Genomic DNA, 26,658 nt, shown 5'->3' with positions numbered 1-26,658 from the left:
TGAACAGTGGTGGGTAGAAATGCTCCTCTCTGGGTATGAGAGAGGGGGCTGACACCATTTTTATACCCTGACCAACAGCATGGACATATTTCAGTGAGCAGCACAGCACCCACAGTGAAGGCTTCAGAATCTTACACCATGACCCATCCCCCTCTACTCAGCAGATGCTTTTTTAATAGATGCAGAAAAAAAATCATTTGACACAATACAGCATTTATTCTTGAAAAATACCCTCAATAAAGTAGGGGTAGAGGGAACATACCTCAACATCATAAAGGCAATCTATGAAAGACCCAGTGCTAATATCAACCTCAATGAGGAAAAAGTAAGAGGTTTTCCTCTATGGTCAGAACAAGACTGGGATGTCGACTCTCAAAATTGTTATTTAGTATAGTACTGAAAGACTGAGCCTAAGTAATCAGAAAACAAAAGAAAATAAAAGTCATCCAAATTGGCAAGGAATAAGTCAAACTTTCACTACTCTCAGATGCGTTGATACTCCATGTAGAAAGACTCCACCAAAAATTGCTAGAACTGATGAATTCAGTAAAATCGCAGGATACAAAATCAACATACAGAAATCTGTTGCATCTCTATACACCAATAATGAAGACACAGAAATTTCAGGAATCAATCCCATTTTCAATTGTACCAAAAAACCATAAGAAGTATAGGAATAAACCTAACCAAAGAGGTAAAAGATCTATATTCTGAAAACTATAAAAGACTTATGAAAGAAATTTATATTGACAAAAAGAGGGTAGCCTGGGTGGCTCGGTCAGTTAAGTATCTGACTTTGGCTCCAGTCATCATCTCATGGCTTATGAATTTGAGCTTCACATCAGGCTCTGTGCTGACAACTCAGAGCCTGGAACCTGCTTCAGATTCTGCATCTCTGTCTCTGCCCCTTCCCTGCTCACACTCTGTATCTCTCTCTCTCTCTCTCTCTCTCTCTCTCAATATAAACATTTTAAAAAATTTCAAGATGACACAATGAAATGGACATACATTCCATGCTCATGGACTGGATGAATAAATCGTTAAAATGTCTCTACTACCCAAAGCAATCTACACATTTAATGCAATCCCCATCAATATACCACTAGCATTGAGAGACCTGGCTAGCTCCAACAATGGAGCAAATGACTCTTCATCTTAGGGCTGTGAGTTTCACCCCCACATTGGATGTAGAGTTTACTTAAAAATAAAAATCTTTTTGGGGTGCCTGGGTGGCTCAGTCAGTTAAGCATCCAACTTCAGCTCAGTTTATGATCTTGCAGTTTGTGGGTTCAAGCCCCACATCGGGCTCTGTGCTGACAGCTCAGAGCCTGGAGCCTGCTTTGGATTCTGTGTCTCCCTCTCTCTCTGTTCCTCCCCTGCTCACACTCTGTCTCTCTGTCTCTCTCAAAATAAATAAAATATTAAAATAAAATTTTAATAAAGTTAAAATATTTTTAAAAAGCTATTGAGAGACACTACAATTAAAAAAGTTACCACCAGAATTTTTCACAGAGCCAGAATAAGCAATCCTAAAATCTGTATGGAATCCCAAAGGACCCCAAATAGCCAAAGCAATCTTGAAAAAGAAAAGCAAAACTGAAGGCATCACAATTCTGGACCTCAAGCTATACTACAAAACTGTATTCATCAAGATAGTATGGTACTTGCACAAAAACAGAAACACAAATCAATGGAAAAGAATAGAAAACCCAGAAATGGACCCACAACTATAGGGTCAACTAATCTTTGACAGAGCAGGAAAGAATATTCAATGGAAAAAAGACAGTCTCTTCAACAAATGGTGTTGGGGAAACTGGGCAGCAACATGTAGCAGAATGAAACTATACCACTTTCTTATACCATACTCAAAAATAAATTCATAATTGATTAAAGACCTAAATGTGAGACAGCACACTATCAAAATCCTAGAATAAAATACAGGCAGCAACCTCTTTGACCGTGGCCATAGTAACTTCTTACTAGACACATCGCTGGAGGTAAGGGAAACAAAAGCAAACATGAACTACTAGGACTTCATGAAGATAAAAAGATTCTGCACAGCAAGGAAAACAATCAACAAAACTAAAAGGAAACCAATGTAATGGGAGAAGATATTTGCAAATGACATATCAGATAAAGGGTTACTATCCAAAAACTATAAAGAACTTATCAAACTTAACACCCCAAAAACAAATAACCCAGTGAAGAAATTAGCAGAAGACATGAATAGACATTTTCCCAAAGAAGACATATAGGTGGTTAAGAGACACGGGAAAAGATACTCAACATCACTTTTTATCAGGGAAATACAAATCAAAACCACAATGAGATACCACCTAACACTTGTCAGCATGGACAAAATTAACAACGCAGGAAGCAATAGATGTTAGAGAGTATAAGGATAAAGGGGAACCCACTTACACTGTTTTTCGGAATGCAAACTGGTGCAGCCACTCTGGAAAACAGTATGGAGTTTCCTCAAAAAGTTAATCATAGAAACTCCCTAAAACCCAGCATTTGCACCAGTAGGTATTTACTAAAAGAACACAAAAGTATTAATTGGAAGGGGCACATGCACCCTCGTGTTTATAGCCGCATTATCAACAATAGCCAAAATGGAAAGAGCCCAAATATCCATCTACTGATGAACGGATAATGAAGCAGTGCTATGTATATATGATGGAATATTACTTTGCCATGAAAAAGAATGATATCTTGGGGCATCTGGGTGGTTCTGTTGTTTAAGCATCTGACTCTTGATCTCGGCTCTGGTCATGATCTCATGGTTTGTGCAATCGAGCCCCATGTCGGGCTCTGAACTGGCAGAGCAGAGCCTGCTTGGGATTCTCTCTTTCTCTCTCTCTCTCTCTCTCTCTGTCCCTCCCCTGCTGGCTCTCTCTCTCTAAAAGTAAGTAAACTTAAAAAAAAGAATGATATCTTGCCATTTGTAATGATGTGGATGGAGCTAGATTATATTATGCTAAGCGAAATAAGTCAGTGAAAGAAAGGCAAATACCATATGATTTCACTCAAATGTGGAACTTAAGAGACAGAACCGATGAACATAGGGGAAAGAATTAAAAAATGAGAGGGAGGCAAACCACAAGAAATTACCAACTATAGAGAAAAACAGGTTTGCTGGAGGGGAGGTAGGTGGGGAGTGGGCTAAATGCGTGATGGGTATTAAAGTACTTGTAATGAACACCTCCCATTGTATGTAAGTGATGAATCACTAAATTCTACTCCTAAAACCAATATTACACTTTTTGTTAACTAGCTAGAATTTAAATAAAAATTTGCAACAAAAACAAAGAAACAAATTATGACTGAAAAAACAATTATTAGCTATATCATTTGTAAAATAATCACCAGAAGTAATTCATATAACACGTAAATAGTTCCTAATACATAGTAAGCTTCCAATAAATGGTAGCTGTTCTTACTAATTTAATCTGGAGAAAACAGGGAATATTTTACTAATAATCACCAAATAGTGGCTCTGTGAAGGTCTGACCCAAGAGAAAAATATAAAAAGTCCATTTCCTCCTCTTTTCTCACTCCCATTCTCACCCCAAACTCTCCCATGAAAGCATTATGATCATTACCTTCCTTATGCCAAGAACCAATCTAAAACATAGCTGTTCTCTCTTCCTGAAGTTCCTGGTAAAGATCTTCCCTACAGAAGAAAATAAATCATTTTGTAATTCACACTTTTCTGATGGCAAGCATATAATTGTTTAGAATTAAAAAGCTTTTTTATCAAATTTCTACTGGGTTAGACTAAATCACAATACTGTCAAGCCAGGAAAGTAATTAAGCAGAGAAGGTACACTGAGTCAGTATACTTTATTGGAAAAATTACAGGCCAAAAGTTGAAATAGGAAACTTGATTTCTGTTCTTAACTTTGCTAATAACTTAGAAATCTTAGGTGAGTTGTTTTATTACTCTAGGTCTCAACTTCCTCACTTGTAGATGATAAATTCTATCCTGAAACAACTGGCCCAAATTTTGGGAAAAAAATAAAAAAGCTGTATCCCAACTCACTTCTTAAATGTATAAAGTCCAGACAACTGCACAAATATTTTACTATAAAAAGTGAAACTACATAATTTCCAGAGAGAAGTGTTAAAACATATGTTTATAATTTTGGGGGGAGGAAGTTCTTCTAAAAGAAAACACAAACAAGAAGTCATAAATAAAAAGTGATACAGCTACATAAAAACTTAAATCCTCTTTTGGAAAAATATACTTCTATAAACATTTCAAAAGATGAAAGAGAAAAATCACATAGAAAAATAACGCTCATGGGGCACCTACATGGCTAAATTGGTTGGGCGATATCTTGGGGCAAGTGACCTTGATTTCTGCTCGGGTCATGATCTCACAGTTTCTGGGTTTAAGCCCTGCATCAGGCTCCATGCTATTAGCACAGAGCCTGCTTTGATTCTCTCTCTCTCTTGAAATAAATAAATAAACTTTAAAAAAAGGCTTTAAAAAAAAAAGAAAACTAAAGGTTATGTTCAAATAATTCACAGAAAAAGAATACAAATGGCCATCAAACATATAAAAAAGTTGTTCAACTTCCTCACAATTAAAGACATATACATCAAAAGGAGATATTTTAGTCTATCCAACTGGTAAAAAATAATATATTTTAAAATACTAAATGCTGGTCAAGGCAAGGGAAGTGAACATTCTTCTGTGTTGGTGAGAGTGTAAAGTGGTGCTGCTCTCCAGTGCTAATTCTTGCTACAAGTCTCCGAAGCACTTTTTTTCAATCCTTCTCAGAGATACCCCTCTTCCAGTATTCCTAGTATCTGATTTGGCATCCTACAGACACATTTTAATCTGGAACACTGTGTGCAAATAGGTACATTGGTCTTGCTAACCCATCCCCTATCACCTCCTCTGCCTTGAGGAAAGTTCAAAGTCTCCTTCAGTGTGCCTCCTTTCCTCTCTTCTACTCTTTGGGATCTCTTCCTTTCTGATAAGCAAGTTCCAAAAATTTTAAGAACGTAGCCAGTAAAATTCTCAAAGCATAACCATTAGCAACTGAGAAGAAGAAACACAAAGATTTGGATAATTCTTGAAATGGAAACAGAATACAAATTAATATATAAAGGAATTATCCTGCCACAGTTATTTAGTCATTTATTTAAGTAATTTCCACACCCAATGTGGGGCTCAAACTCATAACCTCAAGATCAAGAGTTATATGCTCTTCTGACTGAGCTAGCCAGGTGCCCCTTGCCACAGTTATTTTAAAGATAAAATTAAAATGGCTAAAATGTAATAGGATACTACTTTCTATGGGCAAAAGTTATCATAAACTTACAAAATAATATTTCTATTTTCAAGAGCTACAAAAATAATATTTTTCACAGAACAAGTCATACCTCATGAACTAAAATAGCATGTATTTTATTACTTTTTAAAAATCTTCAATGTTGGGGCACCTGGGAGGCTCAGTCAGTTAAGCATCAGACTTGGGCTCAAGTCACGATCTCACAGTTCATAGTTCAAGCCCTGCATCGGGCCCTGTGCTGACAGCTCAGAGCCCAGAGCCTGCTTCAGATTCTGTGACTCCCTCTCTCTCTCTACCCCTCCCCCGCTCATGCTCTGTCTCTGTCTCTCAAAGATAAATAAACATTACATTTTTAAAAAATCTTCAATGTGGACTTTATCCAGGAGAAATTAAGTGATGAATGGCAATTAATCTCATAATAAATTTAGAAGTGAATTAGAATATGAAAACAAAAGGAGACAGAAGGAATAATTCTATTTTCCCTTCAGTTTGAATCAGCAATGAATTCATATATGAAATAGTCTAAACAATATAAACTATTTAATGAACATATTTAAAAATATTTTCTAGTTTGTATTTGGACAACACAACTCTGAAAGCAAGGGAAAATGTTCCAAAAATATATTTAGTTTATAGGAAATAATGAAAATATGTAAATGTAGATTTATACTATTATCATTAAAATGTATAAGAACTGAACATGCCCATTTGCTTGAATGGTTACTCACTTGAATAGAAAATATAATTTTCCAGTTTTAAATGTGTGGGAAATGAATGAAGTATGTCAGCTATTTAACAAATTGATCATAGATTGACTTAATAAAAAGAGGATAGGCATATGCACCCCAATGTTTACAGCAGTGTTAGCAACAATAGCCGAATTATAGAAAGAGGCCAAACGTCCATCAACTGATGAATGAATAAAGAAAATTTGGTGTGTGTACACACACACACACACACACACACACATACATACAGTGGAATATTACTCACCAATTCAAAAGAATGAAATCTTGCCCTTTTCAATGATATGAATGGAGGTAGAGAGTGTTATTCTAAGTGAAATAAGTCAGTCAGAGAAAGACAAATATCATATGATTTCACTCATGTGTGGAATTTAAGAAACAAAACAGAGGAACATAGGGGAAGGGAAGGAAAAATAAGATAAAAACACAGAGGGAGACAAACCATAAGAGAGTCTTAAAAACAGAAAACAAAGTGAGGGTTGCTGGAGGGGAAGAGGGTTGGGGTATGGGCTAAATGGGTGATGGACATTAGGGCACTTGTTGGGATGAGCAGTGGGTGTTGTATGTAAGTAACGAGTCACTAAATTCTACTTCTGAAGCCAATACTACATTCTATGTTAACTATCTTGAATTTATAAGAATAAAGAGAATAGAAAAAAAACAAACAAAAAGAATGATTCTTTCAAAATGAAGTAAGGTAAGTAAGATAAGTAAATGTTTTCCACCATGTCCTTAGAATTTAAGAACACAAGAGATGTGTATGAATGATCTCCCAAAAAATGACTCTTAAGAGATATTTCTTAATGGATCTCCTCCAGGGGAACTTCTTTTCTCTCTTCCTCCCTGCACTCTTGCTTTGCTGTGTACTCGAAGGTATTTTCAGACTTAATACCATTATTGTACAGCTGTTTGTTCATTTATCCTCTTAATGGAATATGCAGTTAGTGAGAACAACAGCATACATTGACAATTTCCCAAAACAAAATCTACTTGAGTTCTACTACTTCATCAGAATATTTGTATGTACAGTTTGAAGATTGAAGCAAACTAGTTTTAACTTTTTTTATCACACTTTAGCTATGTTTAAATATGTGTAGATATTTATTTCAAGCAATTTACAATAAATTAAAAAATTTGGAGGTTATATGGTGCTTATTATAAAATAAGCTGATGTGTAAGGCTCTAAGTGAGTGGATGAAAGCCTAAAACAGAGAGTAGGGGAAAAATCTCTAGTATGATGCAAAGTTAAGAGAATCCAGCATTTAACTTTAGCCTCTTATTAAAATGGTATCAGTTTACTATATCAAATATTTTTATTAGTGAAGAAGTTGGTTTCTTACACACAACATATTTGATAGGTTGCCACTATTTTCTCAGTGAAGGGTGATTGTTTGTAATCAACGCTCATTGATGGGACAGCTGAACTGTACCAGAAAACTGATTTATCTTTTCTTGAAAATAGGCTGTAGTCTCATGTGGGCAATATGTGGCATTTATCAAATTTTTTTTATTATTTTCTAATAAATTCTTGCTATAAATGTAACCAGCATTAGTGAGCTTTCTAAGGAGATAGAAAAAGCCTGAAGCATTAAAGCAAATTAAAATATAAAAAGCCAAAATATAATTGTTTTAAAGATGCCATTGTCTTAGTGTACCATAATATTCACACAAGTTGTAGAAGTCTCCCAAACTACATCTTAGTAGTTTATTAGCCATGGACTAATATTTATGCTTCTATAAGATAAGGCTGATGGTAGGAGCACCTGGGTGATTCAATTGGTTAAGCCTCTGACTCCTGGTTTCCACTCAGGTCATGATCTCACGGTCAGTGGAATGGAGTCCCATGTCTGGTTAGGATTCTCTCTCTCTCCCTCTTCCTCTGTTCCTCCCCTGCTCCCACTCTGTCGCACTTTCTCTCTCAAAATAAATAAAAACTTTAACAAAAGATCAGGCTGATGGTATAATATTAGAAAAAATAAGATTTTAAAACTCTTATATTTCATGCAAAAATACAAATTAAGTTTAATAGAATTTAGTAAATTTAAAGGAAACATAAGTCCTTATAGCTAAAGTAAAAAACTTTGGAACTCTTTTCAAGTAAATGAGGACACCTATGAGAAATGGAAAATTTTCAAATAACTTTTAGCCAACAGAAATACTTTCAAGTAAAATTACAGATGAGCTAAAAGTTATTCCAGAGTTTCAGCTAAGTGCTGTAATCAATCCAGGCAATTCCTCAGATCAATCTTCAACATGACTCAAAAATAAGTGCATTGATGCATTTGGCTCACTGTAGACTTACCATTTATTTTGCTCTTTGAAAATACCAACCAACAATATATTTAAAACAGAATTTTGGGGCGTCTGGGTGGCTCAGTCGGGTAAGCGTCCGACTTTGGCTCAGGTCATGATCTCACTGTTCCTGGGTTTGAGCCCCATGTCGGGCTCTGTGCTGACAGCTCAGAGCCTGGAGCCTGCTAAGGATTCTGTGTCTCCCTCTCTCTCTGCCCCTCCCCTGCTCATGCTCTGTCTCTCTCAAAAATAAACATTTACAAAAATTAATAAATAATAAAACACAGAATTTTAATTACATACTAAAAGTCTTACATCATTATTTGTTAGCAATAGTAGGTAGTTTTCTGATTTTTTCATTTTTTGTAAATATAATGGAAACAATAATGGTAATGGATGATGCCAAAATCAAAGATAATTTAATAGATAAAAGCAAGTATCTTTTTACTAATCAATCAGTATTTTTGAGATCCCATTGCACATAAAGCAGTGCATACAGAAATACTTCTAATTATGTAACATATATATCATTCTAAACTATAAACAGGACATTTGAAGACCTCTTTTATCTTAACTGCCTAGCACCCCTTTTCTCATAAATACATAATCTTAATATTCTCTTTTGGATTATCTTTCTCTGTTTAATGTTGGTTTCTTTCATCTATAATTTTTCATATCTTTCTGTGTCTTTTCCCAATGGTTACCCAGTGGACATGCTAAAGTTTCTGTAGGTTTTTAGAGTGCTTGTAGGTATACTTAATACTCAGGGGAAATTAGAGAGTCCAGTGGAGAGCTGTCTAACAATCAACCTTTATAGTCAATAAACAATTGTAAAAGAGAAATAAGCCAATTTAATTTTAGAAAAACTGAGCCAAAAAAGTCTTAATTTGACAATTATACAAAGATTAAAGCCTTACTTAAAAATAATTTATCAATTTTAGAAAAATAGTTTTTAAAGTTAGTAAATTCATAGAAACTATGTAGAATATGATGTGCTGAGAAAATATTCAGGCAAGGAGAAATAAGTATATAAAATTTTAAATCAATGTGAAATTTTAGGACTGAATGGTTGGGGAAAATCAGGTTTGCTTGTGTCATATGAGTGGTACAATTTAAATTCTATAACATAATAAGAAAGCAGGATCTTTTAGGGCAGAAATGATTGGAGAAGGCTTTTGTCAAAGGGGTAATATTAGATTTGAATCTGAGCAGTTTTGGTAGACATTTGATAGGCAAAGATATAACAGAATGGGTCTGTAGTATGAGATAATAATACAGCAAATGAAGAGTCTAGGGCAGGTTGGTTTGTATAAAAGGCCACCTGATTAATGATTAGAAAGACATGGTATGTGGTAGGTCAAGAATTAGAGAACTATGTCACAATTAGAATATTTTTTATGCATGCATGACTATTTTTTCAATCTGATAAGACATAAATCACAGTTGCAACAAGTCAGACAGCAAGGAAGAAAAACTGACCAAAAAACAAAAATGCTGACAAACTTAAGAGGTATCTTAGATCTCACTGACTACACATTTGTGCTTTGCCTCAAAACTAAGCCTGACTTCCCAAGTCTTCACATGATCATTTGTTTCAGTCCACTTGGACTAGGCATTCTTTTCCCTAACAAGTACAAATATTTCCTGTATCTGCATTTGCTGTTAACAGTCTATTCAACAGTTCAGGGCCAAGTCAAATACCACCTTCTCAACAAAAATTTTCTCCAATGATCTGCCCTAAATGATAGTTCCCCTCTGTTATAATATCAAACTTAGATTGTACCACTCATATGATAAAGCAACCTTGATTTATAAATATGCATGCAACTGCTTGCTCTATTTTAAAAATTATAAAAATCCTAAGGGTAGAAACTATGTAATTTAACTTTGCATGCCAGAGAGTTTTGTCTTTTTACAGGTTAGTCTACAAAACCAAAATCCAATTCACAAAATAATGCTAAATACGAATTTGTTGAGTAAATGTGTTCCAGTGTTGCCACATTTTTCATTCCCTTCATGTTTTTTTTTCTTATCCTTTTGAGGCAATCCTCATTTTGTACCCAATTTTTATACTTACATTCTAACTCTTGGAACATAAAATGATTGAAAAATATCTAGGCTCGCTCAGTAATGTTTTCACCATAAGGGCAAAAAGAGGCCTCTAGAGGATCTAAGGATGATTCCAATAACTGTGGGCAAAGGAAGCAATATAAATGTCTTCTTAATTTACTTACTTGAATCAGAATACAATGAGATTGGAGAAGGGAAGTTGACTTGTAATCAAACAGTCTTATACTACTGGATCTGTTTAATTCCACAGTATAGATGGCTGGGGAAGAATGGGCAAAAATTTAAATGATGGGTTCTTCTGTTAGGCCATATTTTAGTTTGAGGGGATGCTTATGTATTATGTAACAGCTATGAATATTAAATTTTTAAACTGGTAATTCCAATTTTTTAGTACACATGAACACAAATGAAACTCCCCCTTTAGGTAGCTGTGCAAAATATTAATTTCCTTTTTAAATTAACCTTCCAGAATACGGATTTGGGCTGTCGTTGGAGCACTTTTAAACCCAATTACATGTTACAACAACCAAAGTAAGGTACTCTGAGAAAGGGCTTCAGGACCTGGAATCTCCATTTCTACCCACAATTATCCTCAAGTACAGTATTTGCCAATTCCCATCCCCACTCCCACAACCTTTAGGTCTCAGGAACTAACTTTGGAAGGCAGATAGAAGTCTCTTTTAGACGAGAAATCCACCTAAGGATGGGTTAAACTATGGTGAGGCTAAGGAGACACTATCCTTCGGCATAAAATGTAAGAACTCCAAAACTCAACAATGAAGATAAATACTTAATGTACTATTTTAAATATCTAAATTAATGTACCAAAGTCCATGATGAACAAAATATCAAAATTTTTCAAAAAGGATCCTACCCTGTGCTTGCATGACTCACCTCAATCGCCTCACCCTAATCTGAGTTTTGGGCCCATCCTTAAATTTTGTGGCACTGATGAGTGCCTTTTAATCACCTGATCCTAGTCCAGGCTCTGAGTCCTAAACACATTTTTGCATGGCACCTTCCTGAGTCCCTTCACTAAATGCTACCTTTGGATTCAAAATCCCTTGTATCAGCACTTTAACCCTGGATAGACCTTTGTGACTACAAACTTAACTTGAAGTCCTATTCTTGGTGTATGCTTACCAAGTGGGATATCAGGTGTCTGTGCCCTCAGGCTCTTCTGCTCTTCCAGCTCTCAGTTTTCTTTCAACTCTTCACCTGCAGGAGAGGCAACATTTTGGCACCCTCCACACATTTTAGCACCCTCCTCGTGCCAGGACCACAATACTGCTTTGGTGGAAAGTTCCCACAACCAGAGAAACAGCTTCAGTCTTCTCTACTTTCTGAATCAATACTCCCCCCCCCCGCCCCCCCGCAGTTCATCTCCATCCTCCTGCCAGAGGTAGAATGTGAAGACTGGAGCCTATACTAAACCCGGTCTCAAAAACCCTTTATCCCTGGAAATAAGTAAAAGTGGTGGTTTTGGAGACTGTGGAGAAAGCAACTGCTGTGACTTTCGCCTGTTATTACAACATAAAAGAAAAACAAAATGAAGACAACTCTGGCTTTCCCGCCAGTCTTAAGCTTGAGCATTTTGCATTTATCAAGTCCATGTGCTCCTCCACCACACACCGGTCTGAAAAGGCAGCCTTAACAGGGCGTCTGGCAAGTCTGTGGACCACGCCCCTGGGCAGATCAGCTTTCTTTATTGGTCTCACTGCCTGTCATTCAAATCTGGCTCCCACTCCAGCTAACCATTTACGTAGTTTGGTTGCGTCTTGGTGCGTTTAATGTTGCCAATAACGAGGTGTGTTTTTTGTTGTTGTTGTTGTTGTTGTTTTTGTTTTTGTTTTTCGTTTGTTTTTTTGTGTTTTGTTTTTGTTTTTGTTTTTGTTTTTGTTTTTGTTTTTGCCGAGTACAGGTTGTGCTGCAATTAGTTCATTGAAAACTCAGTTGCTCTCTGAGCGCTTGGGCAGAGGCTGCTTTCGGCTTTTTTTCTGCTAATTGTTAAGATCTCCTGTAGAGAGCTGCAACAATGCCCAAAAGAAAGGTAAGTGAAATAGGAAGATAGAAGGAGGATTAGAGACTGAAATACATATTTCCTAATCCGTAGAGGTTTTAGAAAGCATTTTGGCTTCTAGTTCGATTTTGTGATGTACTGAATGGTAAGGGGAAAGAAAGGCAAAGAATGATCAGTGTAAGATTAAGGATGGTCTTGAATGCAACTAGTAGTTCACTTTCGGCTTGTTTTGTTTAAGGGAAATAATCGTTTAAGAGGTGTCTCCATGCTGAAACAGCCATAGCGTTGTGCTGTCGCTTCCTACCCCACCTCCCTTTCTCCGCTTACCCTATTGGAGAACACTTCTCTTAACCACACTTCCAGGCACCAGTTTCCTCCTCAGCCTCCGGCTTTTCTCCGGGAACCTTCGCGTTTGGGGTAACGAAAGCCACGGCTTTCTCCCGTATTTGCCTTTGTTCTTCCCGTTTTCTTTTTCCTCTTCCCTCCTCCACTTCTTGTCATGCCAGATGGCTTTGCAATGGTAATCCTGTGCCATTAGGCGGCGCAGACTTCAAACTGTCTTAAAGAAGGAGAGAACCACCTCTGCAATTAGCAACTTTAGGGCTATGAGATCTGGGGTTCTCCAAACTCTTTGTGTAAAGGTGGAGAGATGGCAAGAGAACTGCGTAAGATAAAAACTACTGCTGATGTTGCGGTAGCGTGGATTTATTCACTTTTAGACATGCAGAATTGATTTGAGATATTCAAGGGCTACAGGTATTCTGCAAACCCTCATTTCAAAAATTGTGACTCGTCTCTTGGACAAGAGATAAATTTACTACCAGTGTTTGTTTGAATGTTTGTTTGTTGTTTTGGGAAGGGGGGTGTCCCTTAGTAGTGAAATTGAACGCTGTTTCGTTGCTTCATAAAATTGGAAAACACTGTGCTGATGTAAAGCAGTGTGATTGTTTTGATATTATTCCTATTTATCCGGCCACCTTCCCTATTTCTAAAACATAGGAATAAGACCGAAATTCCCCTGTGCTCTGGGGCTGTATGAATCATGTAATAGCTTGATAATTCCCAGACTAAAGGGCTGCTCAAATACAAAAAGCAGTGGTTTTTAGTAACCATCCCATTTCCTGAGATTCCCTCCGCTGAGCTTTTCTAGGCTTGTGCAATGGGTCGTGCTATTTTACAGATCTGACAGCAACCTTGTAGCAGGTAGTGGCGGGAAGTTTTAAAGTCCATGGCCAGCTCCTCGGAATAACGCATTGACGTTGCAGGGGTTCCCTCCATAAAAGAAAAAGAGAGAAGGAAGGAAGGAAGGACCAAAAGGAAGGAAAGAAAGAAAGGGAAAGAAGGAAGAGAAAGAAAGAAAGAAAGAAAGAAAGAAAGAAAGAAAGAAAGAAAGAAAGAAAAGAAAGAAAAAGAGAAAGCAAGCAAGCATCGAAACATTGTGGGGGTTGTAGTTTTTGTATGAAGGACTTGGAAAGATTAATCCAGCCAGTAGAGAGGATCAGATAAGTACAATTGCATATAAAACATAAGGCAAAACACAGGGAAATTGCAGGAAGTTCCTCCTTCATTCTGCCCACCCCCACACTTTTTTTTGGCTTTAACACTGGCTACAGCAGGTGGATTTTAAAATTTAAAAGGTTTGTTTGTAGGAGATGCAATTTACACAAAAGGATGGAATTGATTATTAGTTGTGTGAATTTATGTCTTGAGAATGCATTTGCATCTTGGTGCACATTTGCACATTAGCGGACAGCAGTATGTAGCATGCTACTAGGAAATAACACGTGGCTACTTGAGCTGGAATCCAGGAAAAAAGTCATAAGTGGTTATGTTACAACTGTAATCCATATGCAATATTTTCTAATCTATGTGTTTATATCGATGACCTTATTCCTGTGTGGTTTTCTCCTCTGTATAGGCTGCCAGTCAAGATGGTACCAGGCAGGAGGTGAGTTTTTTTAGTTTTAGAATATGACTGAAAAAATCCACTTGTTTTATGAATTTGAGACACACAAGCAGCTAAAAATAGATGCTGATTTGTATATTTGTACCATATGAGTATGAATATGGTATGCTAGTGAGCTCTTTCAGAAATATAGCAGGTATTGAAAATTACAAACTTCTTGGAATTTAGGACCTTATGCTTGTTAAGATCTGGAGAGAGTTTCTTCCTTTTAAGCAAAAAAAAAATCTTTGTCAGTTTGCAAGAAGGGGCTATATTCTTATTTCTAAATATGCTCCTTGTTATTAGCCATTGTGTTCATTTAGCTTAGCATTTGAAGTTTAATTTGAGATATTTTTCTTTAGCTGTATAAAGGGTCCAGGGAAGGGAAAATAAAAATTTATATTTCTACTATATATTCTACTCAGGTTTACAACTGCCTCTTTAAAAACAATGCTCATGTAGTGTTGCACTAAATATTTTCACAATACAAATAATTCTAGTTTTGTGTGTCTATAATTCTATTAACTATTTTTTTTTTTACTTATAGCCAAAAAGAAGATCAGCCAGACTGTCTGCTGTAAGTGGTCTTTTTAAAACGCTTCTCATGTATTGTAAAATGTACTTTTAAAATTCAGGGAATCCTACACAATACTACCTATTTAATACAAGATTTATTTTGGATGTTGTCGTAAAAAATTTCACACTAAGGACATGTTTGTTTGTTTGTTTTTCCTAGTGCTTGGTCCGAACTATACCCATTTATTTAAATTAAGAGGTTGGATTTCATTATTAGTAATGTGTCTTCAATTATGATTTTTTCCTCCCCCCAACCATGACTTGTGTTTTTTGATGCAGATGCCCGTGCCCATGACACCAGAGTTGAAGCCCAAAAGAACATCTATTACAAAGGTAAATATTCAACAGGCAATGTTGACAGAAGATTACTCTTCTTTAGAAATAATTTTTTTGGAGGGGCGCCTAGGTGAGGTGGCTGTCGGTGAAGAATCTGACTTCGGCTCAGGTCATGATCTCAGGGTTCATGAGTTTGAGCCCTGCATCAGGCTGTATGCTGATAGCTCAGACCCTGGAGCCTGCTTTGAATTCTGTGTCTCCCTCTCTCTCTGCCCCTCCCCCACTCACTCGCACATGCTCTCTCTCACTCTCTCTCAAAACTAAACATTAAAAAACATTTAAAAATAATGTTTTTGGAAAGGCATACAGCTGATCATTTTGCTTTCTTTATTTTCTGTTTAGCTAGTAATATATTATACCATATGGTGCATGTAAACTTTTTGAGTAAGGAATATTTGTTCACGTTCTGTGATTGTCTACCATATTTTGACATTTTTATTAGGAAGAAACAAAATAAAATTTTAGTTGGGTAGACTTGTAAAATATATATGCCTTTGACATCATATAGTCACAACACCAATATTGCTGGAAAAACAAAAGGTGTAAACTGTAGTAACCAAAATAATGCTTTGTAATAATAGTAGTAACTAACATTTGATAATACTTTACAGTTTGCAAAGTGTTTTCACATAAATTATTTTTAAATGAACACAATTGATATTCTATACTCTAATGTTATGGCTAATGACATTAGAAATAGAAATAGCCTCAATATTAAGTTTGTTTCTCCATGTTATTTATTTATTTATTTATTTATAAATGTGTGCAAATATAATACTAGTAATTTTTTAAACTGCTTTATTGAGGTATGACTGATATTTTAGAGATTGGTTAACTTCCTAAAATCATAAATGGTTAAAGCTAGGAGGAACATTAAAATCCTCGAATCCCATCATTTTGTGATTGGAGAAACTGTAAATTACAGGCATATTTATAAATCGCTTTGAATTATTTGATTAAAAGATACTGTTGGGGCCGCCTGGGCTGTTCAGTTGGTTGAGCATTCAACTCTTGATTTTGGCTGGCGTTATGAGCCATGGGTTTGAGCCCTGCATCAGCTCCACGCTAAATGTGGAGGCTGCTTGGGATTCTCTCTCTCTCCCTCTGCCCCTCTCCCTGCTCGTATACTTTCTTTCTCAAAAATAAAAAGAAAGATACTGTTAAAACTAGGGCAAGTGAAGTTTTAGTAACAAGTAACAACAGGAGAGAAAAGTTAAAAAAAATTTTTTTTTCTATTTAACATTTCAAGGTCACTATTCTATAAAATTGGGTACTCAATTTATAGGCTATTAAGATAGTAAACACTTTATTTCCATTAAAATTAGAAGATAATGCTATAATAAAACAAATACTATATAATCCTGGACTTTAAAATGTATTATTATACTTGACTCTCTGTTTTTCATGTGTTAAAATAGTAATAATATATCTGTATTATATTTTATAGTTTCTAAAGCAATTTCACATATATTTTACCATTTGTTCCTAATAACACCCCTATGAGGTAGGTGGAATTACTCTTTTTTACATATAAAAAACATGCACAAAAAGATTTATACTTTTGCTCAAGATGACATCAAGTAAGTATCAGATCCAAAATTCAAACACAGGTTTTCTGGCCTCTTCACCCAGTGCTCTTTACTCACATAGGCAAAGAGCTTTCTTGGTAAAGCAATCATGATTCAAGTCATTTCAAAACTTGTAGAACGTATATTGAATCACCTATGTCCCCAGGAAATCTCTTTAAAATATATCTAAAGTGATGCCCTTGCTAGTGTTTCTCTTAATTATTAGCCACTGGAGGCTTTGCAATAAACAAAACCCTGTTGCTAATTATTACATGACAGATAAACTGGCCCCCTCTAGTCAAAAAGAGTTAATTTATAAAAATCTAATCTGATGCAGGCAATTAGCTTTGAGTGGCCAATGGTCAGTATTATAACTTGTTGCTTCTCATCTAAAAGAAAATGTATTTGATTTATATCAGAAGAATATTATTCATTTTTAATGCTGCTTTGGGTTTACAATGGAGGTAAAAGTGTCGAGTGATGATTTTATTGATATTAAGTTTATATGGATATTGTAATCTTTTTATAAATCATACAGCAGCTGATAAAATAACCTGGGCCATTTAATTAACACACCACTGAAGTTGTATATTTGTTTTTATTATTCTGTGTTGCTGGACAGAAAATGAAGACAGAACATGATACGATGGAAAAAAACACAGATACAAGTTCCAAAGCAATAGCTGAAAACAAGAAAGAAGTCATTAAAGAAGAATATAGTGATAAAAATGGAGAAGCCAAAATTATGGAGGTATTTTAAATATTAACAGATTTATCCATTTGAAAGATCAACAATGGGTACAACTGAAGGAAATCTTGTTTGACTTGTAGTTTAAAAGTTGAGAAACATTAAATGAGTAGTGGTTCTATACTGTGTTAGTCCATTCCAGCTGCCATAACAAATACCACAGACTAGGTAGCTTATAAATAACATAAATTTATTTCTTATAGTTCTGGAGGCTGAGAAGTCCAAGATCAAGGCACCAGCATTTTTGGTGTCTGGTGAGGACCTGCTTTCTGTTTTATACACAGCAGTCTCCTTGCTGTGTCCTGACATGACAGAAAGGGTGAGAGACATCTCTGTGGTCTGTTTTGTAAGGACACTAATCTCATCCATAAGGGTTCTTCCCTCATGACCTAATCACTTCTCATAGGCCCTACCTTCAGGTAGGGGATTAGGTTTCATCATATAAATTATGGAGAACACAAATATTCAGTTTATGACATATAATAGTATTGAAGGGGAAAATAAGAAAATGAATTTAAAATACGAGAGTTTACAGGTATAAGTAGTGAGAATATTGGGTTTGCATTGCTATTGGTAGAATAATGACAGTGATCATGACTTAGTAATAATAAAATGACTATTATTAAATAGCGAGCAATCCTTTATTCATTTTGTTGGCAAATGGTCTATTTATAAATCCCTTTGCAAGATCATATGATTCTTTTCCCCTTGCAGATTGCAAAACAAATTATTATGTAAATGTTTCTTACAGGTATTTATTTGCATATTTAATGCATACCATAGTTTTTGATATTGCAGTAAAACACTGAAAATGGGATATAGTGCCAAATATACAAACCAAAGCTGTGCAAATAGGGAAAAAATTTTTGTAAGTGATCCTATGCTATATGGTGAAAGACTTTTATTTCTTATTTACATTATTTTTTGTTTAAATTTAGTTAGTTAACATACAGTATAATACTAGTTTCAGGTATAGAATTTAGTGAATCATCACTTACATACAACACCCAATGCTCATCACAAGTGCCCTCCTTAATACCTGTCACCCATTTAACCCATCCCTACACCAACCTTCCCTCCAGCAAACATCAGTTTGTTCTCTGTAGTTAAAAGTCTGTTTTCTGATTTGGCTCTCTTTTCTTTTGTTCCCCTATGTTCATCTGTTTTGTTTCTTAAATTACACACATGAGTGAAATCATGTGGTATTTATCTTTTTCTGACTGACTTATTTCACTTAGCATAAGGCTTTTTAGCTCTCTCTAGCTCCATCCATGTCTTCACAAATGACAAGATTTCAATCCTTTTTATGGCTGAATGGTATTCCATTGTATGGATGTATATATATATGTATATATGTATGTGTGTGGGTGTGTATATATATATATATATATATATATATATATATATATACACACCCACACACATATATATACACCACATCTTATATATCCATTTATCAGATGGTGGACATTTGGACTCTTCCCATAATTTGGCTATTGTTGATAATGCTATAAATATTGGGGTGCATGTATCCCTTCAAATGACTATTTTTGTATCCTTTGAGTAAATGCCTAGTAATACTATTGGTGGAACATAGGGTAGTTCAATTTTTAACTTTTTCAGGAAGCTACATACTATTTTCCAGAGTGACTCCTCCACTTTGCATTCCAACCAACAGTGCAAGAGGGTTCCCCTTTCTCCACATCCTTGCCAACACCTGTCATTTCCTATATTGTTAATTTTAGCTGTTGAGACTGGTGTGAGGTGATATCTTATTGTAGTTCTGATTTGTATTTTTCTCATGATGAGTGATATTGAGCATCTTTTCATGTGTCTATTAGCCATCTGGATGTCTTCTTTGGGAAAATGTCTATTCATATCTTCTGCCCACTTTTTAACTGGATTATTTGAGTGTTGAGTTTGATAAGTTCTTTGTAGATTTTGGATACTAACACTTTATCAGATATGTCATTTGCAAATATCTTCTCCCATTTCATTGGTGGCCTTTTAGTTTTGTTGTTTGTTTCCTTTCCTGTGCAGAGGCTTTTTATCTTGATGAAGTCCTGATAGTTTATTTTTGCTATTGTTTCCCTTGCCTCAGGAGATATATCTAATAAGAAGGTGCTATGGGAAATGTCAAAGAGGTTGCTATATGTGTTATCCTCTAGGATTTTGATAGTTTCCTTTTTCAAATTTAGGTCTTTTATCCATTTTGAATTTATTTTTCCATATGGTGTAAGCAAGTGGTCCAGTTCCATTCTTTTGCGTGTTGCTGTCCATTTTTTCCCAACACCATTTGTTGAAGAGACTGTCTTTTTCCCATTGCATATTCTTTCCTGCTTTGTCAATGATTAATTGACCATACAGTTTTTGGTTCATTTCTAGGTTTTCTATTCTGTTCAATTGATCTATGTGTCCATTTTTGTGCCAGTACCATACTGTTTTGATCACTACAGCTTTGTAATGTAACTTGAAGTCTGGAATTGTGATGTTTCCAGATTTACTTTTCTAAGGTTGCCTTGGATATTTGGGAACTTTTGTGGTTCTATACAAATTTTAGAATGGTTTAGCTCTGTGAAAATGCTGGTGGTATTTTGGTAGGAATTGCATTCAATGTGTAGATTTCTTTGGGTAGTATAGACATTTTAGCAATATTTGTTCTTATAATCCATGAGCATGGAATATTTTTCCATTTCTTTGTGTCATCTTCAATATCTTTCATAAATTTTTTATAGTTTTCAGAATAGAGATCTTTTACCTCTTTGGTTAGGTTTATTCCTAGGTATCTTATTGTATTCAGTGTAATTGTAAATGGGATTGATTCCTAGATTTCTCTTTCTGCTGCTTCATTATTGGTGTATAGAAATGCAACCTATTTCTCTACACAATTTTGTATCCAGTAACTTTATGGATTCATGTATCCATTCTATCAATTTTTGGTGGAGCCTTTGGGTTTTCACTGTGTACAGTATTATGTCAACTGAAAAAATTGAAAGTTGGCCTTCTTCCTTGATGATTTGGATGCATTTATTTCTTTGTGTTTTCTGATTGCTGAGGCTAGGACTTCCAGTACTATGTTAAATAATAGTGGTGAGAATGGATATCCATGTCTTCTTCCTGACTATAGAGGAAAAGCTCTGTTTTTCCCCATTAAGGGTAATGTTAGCTGAGTTTTGTATATGGCCCTTATGATGTTGAGGTGTGCTCCCTCTATCCCTACTTTGATGTGGGTTTTTATCATGAATGGATTTTGTACTTTTTCAAATGCTTTTTCTTCATCTATTGAGAGGATCATAAGATTCTTTTCTTTTATTAATGTGTTGTATCACATTGATTCATTTGCAAATATTGAACTACCCTTGCAACCCAGGAATAAATCCCATTTGATTGTGGAGAATGATTTTGTCAATGTATTGTTGGATTTGGTTTGCTAGTATTTTATTGAGAATTTTTGCATCCATGTTCAGCTATTGCCCTGTAGTTGTTGTTGTTGTTGTTGTTGTTGTGTGTATATGTTTACGGAATTCTTACCTGGTTTTGGTATCAGGGTAATGCTGGTTTCATAGAATTAATTTAGAAGTTTACTTTCCATTTCTATTTTTTTGGAATTTTTTAAGAAGAATATATATTAACTTTTCCTTAAATGTTTGTTAGAATTCCCCTGTGAAGCCATCTGGCTCTAGACTTTTGTTTGTTGGGAGATTTTTGATTACTGATTCGATTTCTTTGGTGGTTATAAGTCTCTTCAAATTTTCTATTTCTTTCTGTTCAGTTTTGGTAGTTTATGGTTCTAGGAATGTATCCATTTCTTCCAGACTCTCTGATTTGGTAACATATAGATTTTTTTTATAATATTCTCCTATAATTCTATTTCTGTGGTGCTGACTGTTATTTCTCCTCTCTCATTTGTGATTTTATTTATTTGTGCCTTTTCTCTTTTCTTTTTGATAAATCCTGCTAGGGGTTTATCAATTTTATTAATTTTTCCAAAGAAATCAGCTCCTGATTTTTGTTTGTTTTTTCTATATCATTTATTTCTTCTCTAATCTTTATTATTTCCCTTCTTTTGCTGCTTTTAGGGTTTGTTTGTTGTTCTTTTTCTAGCTTCTTTAGGTATAAGGTTAGGTTGTTTATTTTAGATTTTTCTTGCTTCTTGAGGTAAGCCTATATTGTTATATATACTTCCCTCTTATGATTGCTTTTGCTGCATCCCAAAAGTTTGGACCATTGTGTTTTCATTTTCATTTGTTTCCATGTATTTTTAAATTCCTCTTTGATTTCCTGGTTAACCCATCATTCTTTAGTAGGATGGTCTTTAACCTCCATGTATTTGTGGACTTTCTGAATTTTTTCTTGTGATTGACTTCAAGTTTCATAGTACTGTGGTCAGGAAATATGCATGGTATGATCTCAGTCTTTTTGTACTTGCTGAGGTCTGAGTTTTGACCTAGTATGAGATCTCTTCTGGAGAATGTCCCATGTTCACTCGAAAAGAATGTGTATTCTGCTGCTTTAGGATGAAATATTCTGAATGTATCTGTTAAGTCTATCTGGTCCAGTATGTCTTTCAAAACCATTGTTTCCATGTTTATTTTCTGTTTAGATGATCTGTCCATTGATGTACTTGGGGTTTTTTAAGTACCCTATTATTATTGTATTATTGTCAGTAAATTCATTTATGTTTGTTATTGTTTTATATATTTGGGTGCCTCTATGTTGGGTGCATAAATATTTATAATTGTTAGATCTTCTTTCTGGATAGTCCCCTTTATTATGATATAGTGCCCTTCTTTATCTCTTGTTACAGTCATTGGTTTAAAATCTAGTCGTTCTGATATAAGTATTGCCACTCCAGCTTTGTTTTGATGTCCATTTGAAAGACAAATGTTTCTCCATCCCCTCACTTTTAGTCTGCATGTGTCTTTAGGTCTAAAATGAGTTTCTTGTAGGCAGCATCTAGTTTGGGCTTGTATTTTTATCCATTCTGACACCCTGTGCCTTTTGATTGGAGCATTTAGTCCATTTCCATCCAAATTAATTATTGATAGGTATGTATTTAGTGCAATTTTATTACTTGTTTTGTCATTGTTTCTGGAGATTCTCTCTGTTCATTTCTAGTCTTTGTTGCTTTCAGTCTTTCCTTCCCACTCAGAGTCCCCTGTAATATTTCTTGTAAAACTTTTTTAGTGGTCACCAACTCCTTTAGGTTTTTGTTGTGTTTTGTTTTGTTGTTGTTGTTGTTTTTGTTTGTTTGTTTGTTTGTTTTTGTCTGGGAACCTCTTTATCTCTCCTATCCTGAATGATAGACATGCTGGATAGAATATGCTTGGCTATAGATTTTTACCATTCAGTACATTGAATCTATCATGCCACTCCTTTCTGGCTTGCCAAGTTTCTGTGGAACCTTATTGGTCTTACCTTGTACTTTATGGACTTCTTTTGTCTTGCTGCTTTTAGAATTTTTGTTGTTGTTGTTTATCACCATATTTTGTATATGTAACTACCATATGTCTTTGTGTTGGCCTGCTTTTGTCAATTTTGATGGGAGTTCTCTTTGCCTCTTGTATTTGGATGAATATTCCCTTCCCAAGATTAGGGAAGTTTTCAGCTGTATTTCCTCAAGTAAACTTCCTACCCCTTTTCTCTCTTGTTCCTGTGGGATGCGTATGATAGGAATGCTATTATGTTTGATGGGGTCACTGAGTTCTCTAAGCCTACTCTCATGATCCAAAATTTTTCTTCTCTGTTTTTTTCAGCTTCATTATTTTCCATATTTCCATCTTCTATATCACTTATTTGTTCCTCTGCCTCTTCCATCTTGTGGTCATTACAATCCAGTCTGTTTTGAATCTCAGTTATTGCAATTTTCATTTTGGCTGGATTGTTTTTTAGCTCTTTTATCTCTGTGACAAGTGCCTCCCTAATATCTTCCATGCCTTTTTCAAGACCAGCTAGTATCCTTACGATTGTTGCTTTAAATTCTGGATCAAGCATATTACTTATGTTTGTTTCAATTAGATCCCTGGCCATGACCTATTCTTGTTATTTCTTTAGGGATGAATTCCTCCATCTTGGAATTTTTCTAGGTCTCTATCTTCTTCTCTGTGTTAGAAAAGCCAGTTATGTTTCCTGCTCCTGAGAGTAATGGCTTTATGAAGAAGAGGCCATATAATGTTCAGGGCCTGGCTCTTCAGGAAGTGTCTCTGTTGTGTGCTGCATGCGCTCTGCTGCTGTATTTGGCTGCTCTATCCTTCAGGTCAGTCATTTATAATGGTTGTTCTTGCCTGCAGTGGGAAGTGTTTGGACCTTGGCCAGAGGGTTGCAAATTTTAACTAGGTGTGCTCTGGTCTGCTTATTAAGAGACCTGATGATATTTCCACTAGAACTGAAGCTTTGCAGAAATCTATGGTCAATAGAAGTGGTGTGTGTGGGAGGTTGTGCTAGTCTTATGAGGAAGGGGCCCACTGCACTGGTCCTTAGGCACACTTGCCTGAGAAATGCAGTACCAGCAGAGTGCAGGGTGTTAGGACTTGGTGTAAATAGGTAAGGCAGCCAGTGTTGTTCCTGTGCTGTCTACTGAGGTAGGTTTATGCTGAGGGGCAGGGGAGGGAAATGGCGCCAGCCCATTCCTCTGTACCTAGGACCTCTAAATCTCTACTCTTTGAGCCCCACTGGTGGCCAAAACACAAAAATCAGCCTCTTTCATTTTCCAAGCCAATGGCTTTGAGTAAGCATTCTCCTTGTGCATTTTCCTGTGTGTTCCACTCTCTCTCAACTTTCTGTGCAACCACAGATCTCTCCCTTCCACAGCACCTGTGATCCATTTCACCCCCAAACCACATCTCCATACTTTCTGCCTTCCTTGATGTGGCCTCTTCTCTCCCTCTAGTTGTGTAGTTTGTTTTATCAACCCTCAGGTCAATTTCTTGGGTATTCAGAATCATTTGATACTTATCTAGCTGTATTTGAGGGATGAGGCAAACCTATTATCTGCCTACTATGCTACATCTTAGCTCTTCCCCACAGCCTACCCAAAGAGTTTTCAAGTAACTTTTACAAAGAAAACCTAAATCTCACCATTATAGAAACAAAATATTATTTCCTCAAAAGAATGCATTTTATTTACTCACTGAGAATTGCTGATATAGAATATATGTCATTTTTCCATATTTACTGTTTCCCATATTTGTAATGAAAATTATTTATATGAATATATTTTCCTGAATTTATTGTTCCAAATATCCATTTCTACATATGTGTGTGGAATTATTTTAGTTAATTATCTCTTAGGATTTTTTCCTTATATTTTGATATTTGGGAGGTGTTTTTCACAGTAAAATTACTTTCTTATAAATGGAGATCATTCTTTTTATAAAAGAATAATTATAAAACAGCTATAACTCTGTCTAAATACTTAAGGAGAACAATTCCAAATTTATAAATATAATCTTGTTTATTTCTTGTCTATATATAGGCACCAGCTCCTGAAAAAGAACTTGAGGAAATGAACGAAGAAAAAAATGAAGATGTTGAAGAAGAGGGAGTAGAAAAGAATGAAGCAGTGTCACCAGCAAGAAAAGAAGATGAGAGATATCAGAAAGGAGATGGAGAAGATCAATACAAAAAAGAAGAGAAAGGAGAAGATGGGCAAGAGAACAAAGATGGAAAAGGAAAAGAAGATAGAAAAGAGGATGAAGATAAGAAAGAAAAAGAAGAGGGAAAGGAGGAAGACAAAAAAGAGAAAGGATATGAAAAAAGAGGTGAAGATGGAAAAGGGAAAGAAGATAGCAAAGAGAAAGAAGAAGAAAGAGAGAAAGGACATGAAAAAGTGGATGAAGATGGAAAGGGGAAAGGAGAAGATAGCAAAGAATTGGAATGTGAAAAAGACAAAGGAGAAGAAAAACTGAGAGAAGAAAGAAAAAAGAATGAAGATGAAAAGGAGAATAAAGGTGGAAAAGAGGATGAAATTGGAAATGAAGAGGAAGATGGAAATAAACAAGAAGGTAGAAAAGAGAAAGGAGAAGATGGAAAAGAGGGCAAAGATGGAAAAGAGGAAGATGAAACAGAAGAAAATGGAAAGGGAGATGGGAAAGATGGAATAGATGGAAAGGAAAATAAGAAGGCTAAATTGGGAAAGGAAGTAGCTGATAAAGAAGAGGCCAAAAAAGATGAAAAAAAAGGAGAATCTCAGAATATTGTTTAAAGCTTCCCTATATAGTTTCATAATTTGGTAATATGTGCCTCCATGTTGTAATGTTAATAGATATGAATATTTTTATCAAATATTTTATAAACACAACTTTTCTTTAGCATCAATGTAATTTCAGAACATCTTCATGCTGATTATTCATCACAAAGTAGCTAACATGAAACCTTTTTACATTTTGTGATTATAATAGTGGAATATATAAAAATATTCTTTCAACTTTTTGAGTGACTTTCCTTTTGTGTAAGTTATGTATTAAATCTGTGAATTTTAATTTTACTTATATGTGATCAAGTCACAATGTGGGGATATCATGAAAGATTGTTACAACATTCTTATGGTTCTCTAGGTTGTTTTTATAAAAAAAAAAGTGAACTATTTTCTGTAATGCAAAGAGTTAGAATTCTTTCCCAAATATAATTTTATTATCAGCTTGTGAACAAATAAAATTGTAATTCCATTTTAAAAAGATTTACACATTTTTTTTCAAAAGGGCAGTTCTGATTATACGTGTATCCACAAAATTTTACTGGGTTGATCTTAATAAAAATTCTCTTCAAAAATAATTGTAGTTTTTTATCTCTAAAAATGTAGTTAGTGAAATATTATAGCATTTAATTTTTTATATTGTGATATTCATAAAAGAATTTAAAAGTTTTTTTGCACTGAGATAAAATTAACATAAAATTTACCATTTTAACCATTTCCAATTCAGTGGTTTTTAGTACATTCACAATGTTGTGTGATTACCACCACTATCTAATTCCAGAACATTTTCACCCAAATAAAAACCAAAGTGCCAATTAGTAATCTTTATATTCTCAACTCCCTCCTCATCTGTCCCT

At 35.1% G+C, this 26,658-nt stretch overlaps 1 protein-coding gene across 1 annotated transcript; it reads left to right on the top strand.

The window, feature by feature from the left end:
• Positions 1 to 12,185: 12,185 nt before the first annotated feature.
• HMGN5 (high mobility group nucleosome binding domain 5) lies at positions 12,186 to 26,344 on the top strand. Its single transcript, XM_047844081.1, has 6 exons — positions 12,186 to 12,464; positions 14,353 to 14,382; positions 14,927 to 14,956; positions 15,235 to 15,288; positions 17,482 to 17,610; positions 25,082 to 26,344. The coding sequence occupies exons 1-6, from the start codon at positions 12,450 to 12,452 to the stop codon at positions 25,808 to 25,810; spliced, it is 987 nt and encodes a 328-aa protein (XP_047700037.1). The 5' UTR covers positions 12,186 to 12,449; the 3' UTR covers positions 25,811 to 26,344.
• Positions 26,345 to 26,658: the final 314 nt, after the last annotated feature.

This window comes from Prionailurus viverrinus, chromosome X, assembly GCF_022837055.1.
Source record: "Prionailurus viverrinus isolate Anna chromosome X, UM_Priviv_1.0, whole genome shotgun sequence".
NCBI classification, from domain to species: domain Eukaryota; kingdom Metazoa; phylum Chordata; class Mammalia; order Carnivora; family Felidae; genus Prionailurus; species Prionailurus viverrinus.
Note: the sequence above shows the minus strand (reverse complement) of the source record. Positions and strands in the feature narration are given on the sequence as shown.

Excerpts from the sequence above, each read along its gene's own strand:
- HMGN5 (XM_047844081.1), top strand. Across the intron at positions 14,383-14,926 it reads AAGATGGTACCAGGCAGGAG|CCAAAAAGAAGATCAGCCAG; the intron begins GTGAGTTTTTTT and ends TTTTACTTATAG. Across the intron at positions 14,957-15,234 it reads GATCAGCCAGACTGTCTGCT|ATGCCCGTGCCCATGACACC; the intron begins GTAAGTGGTCTT and ends TTTTTGATGCAG.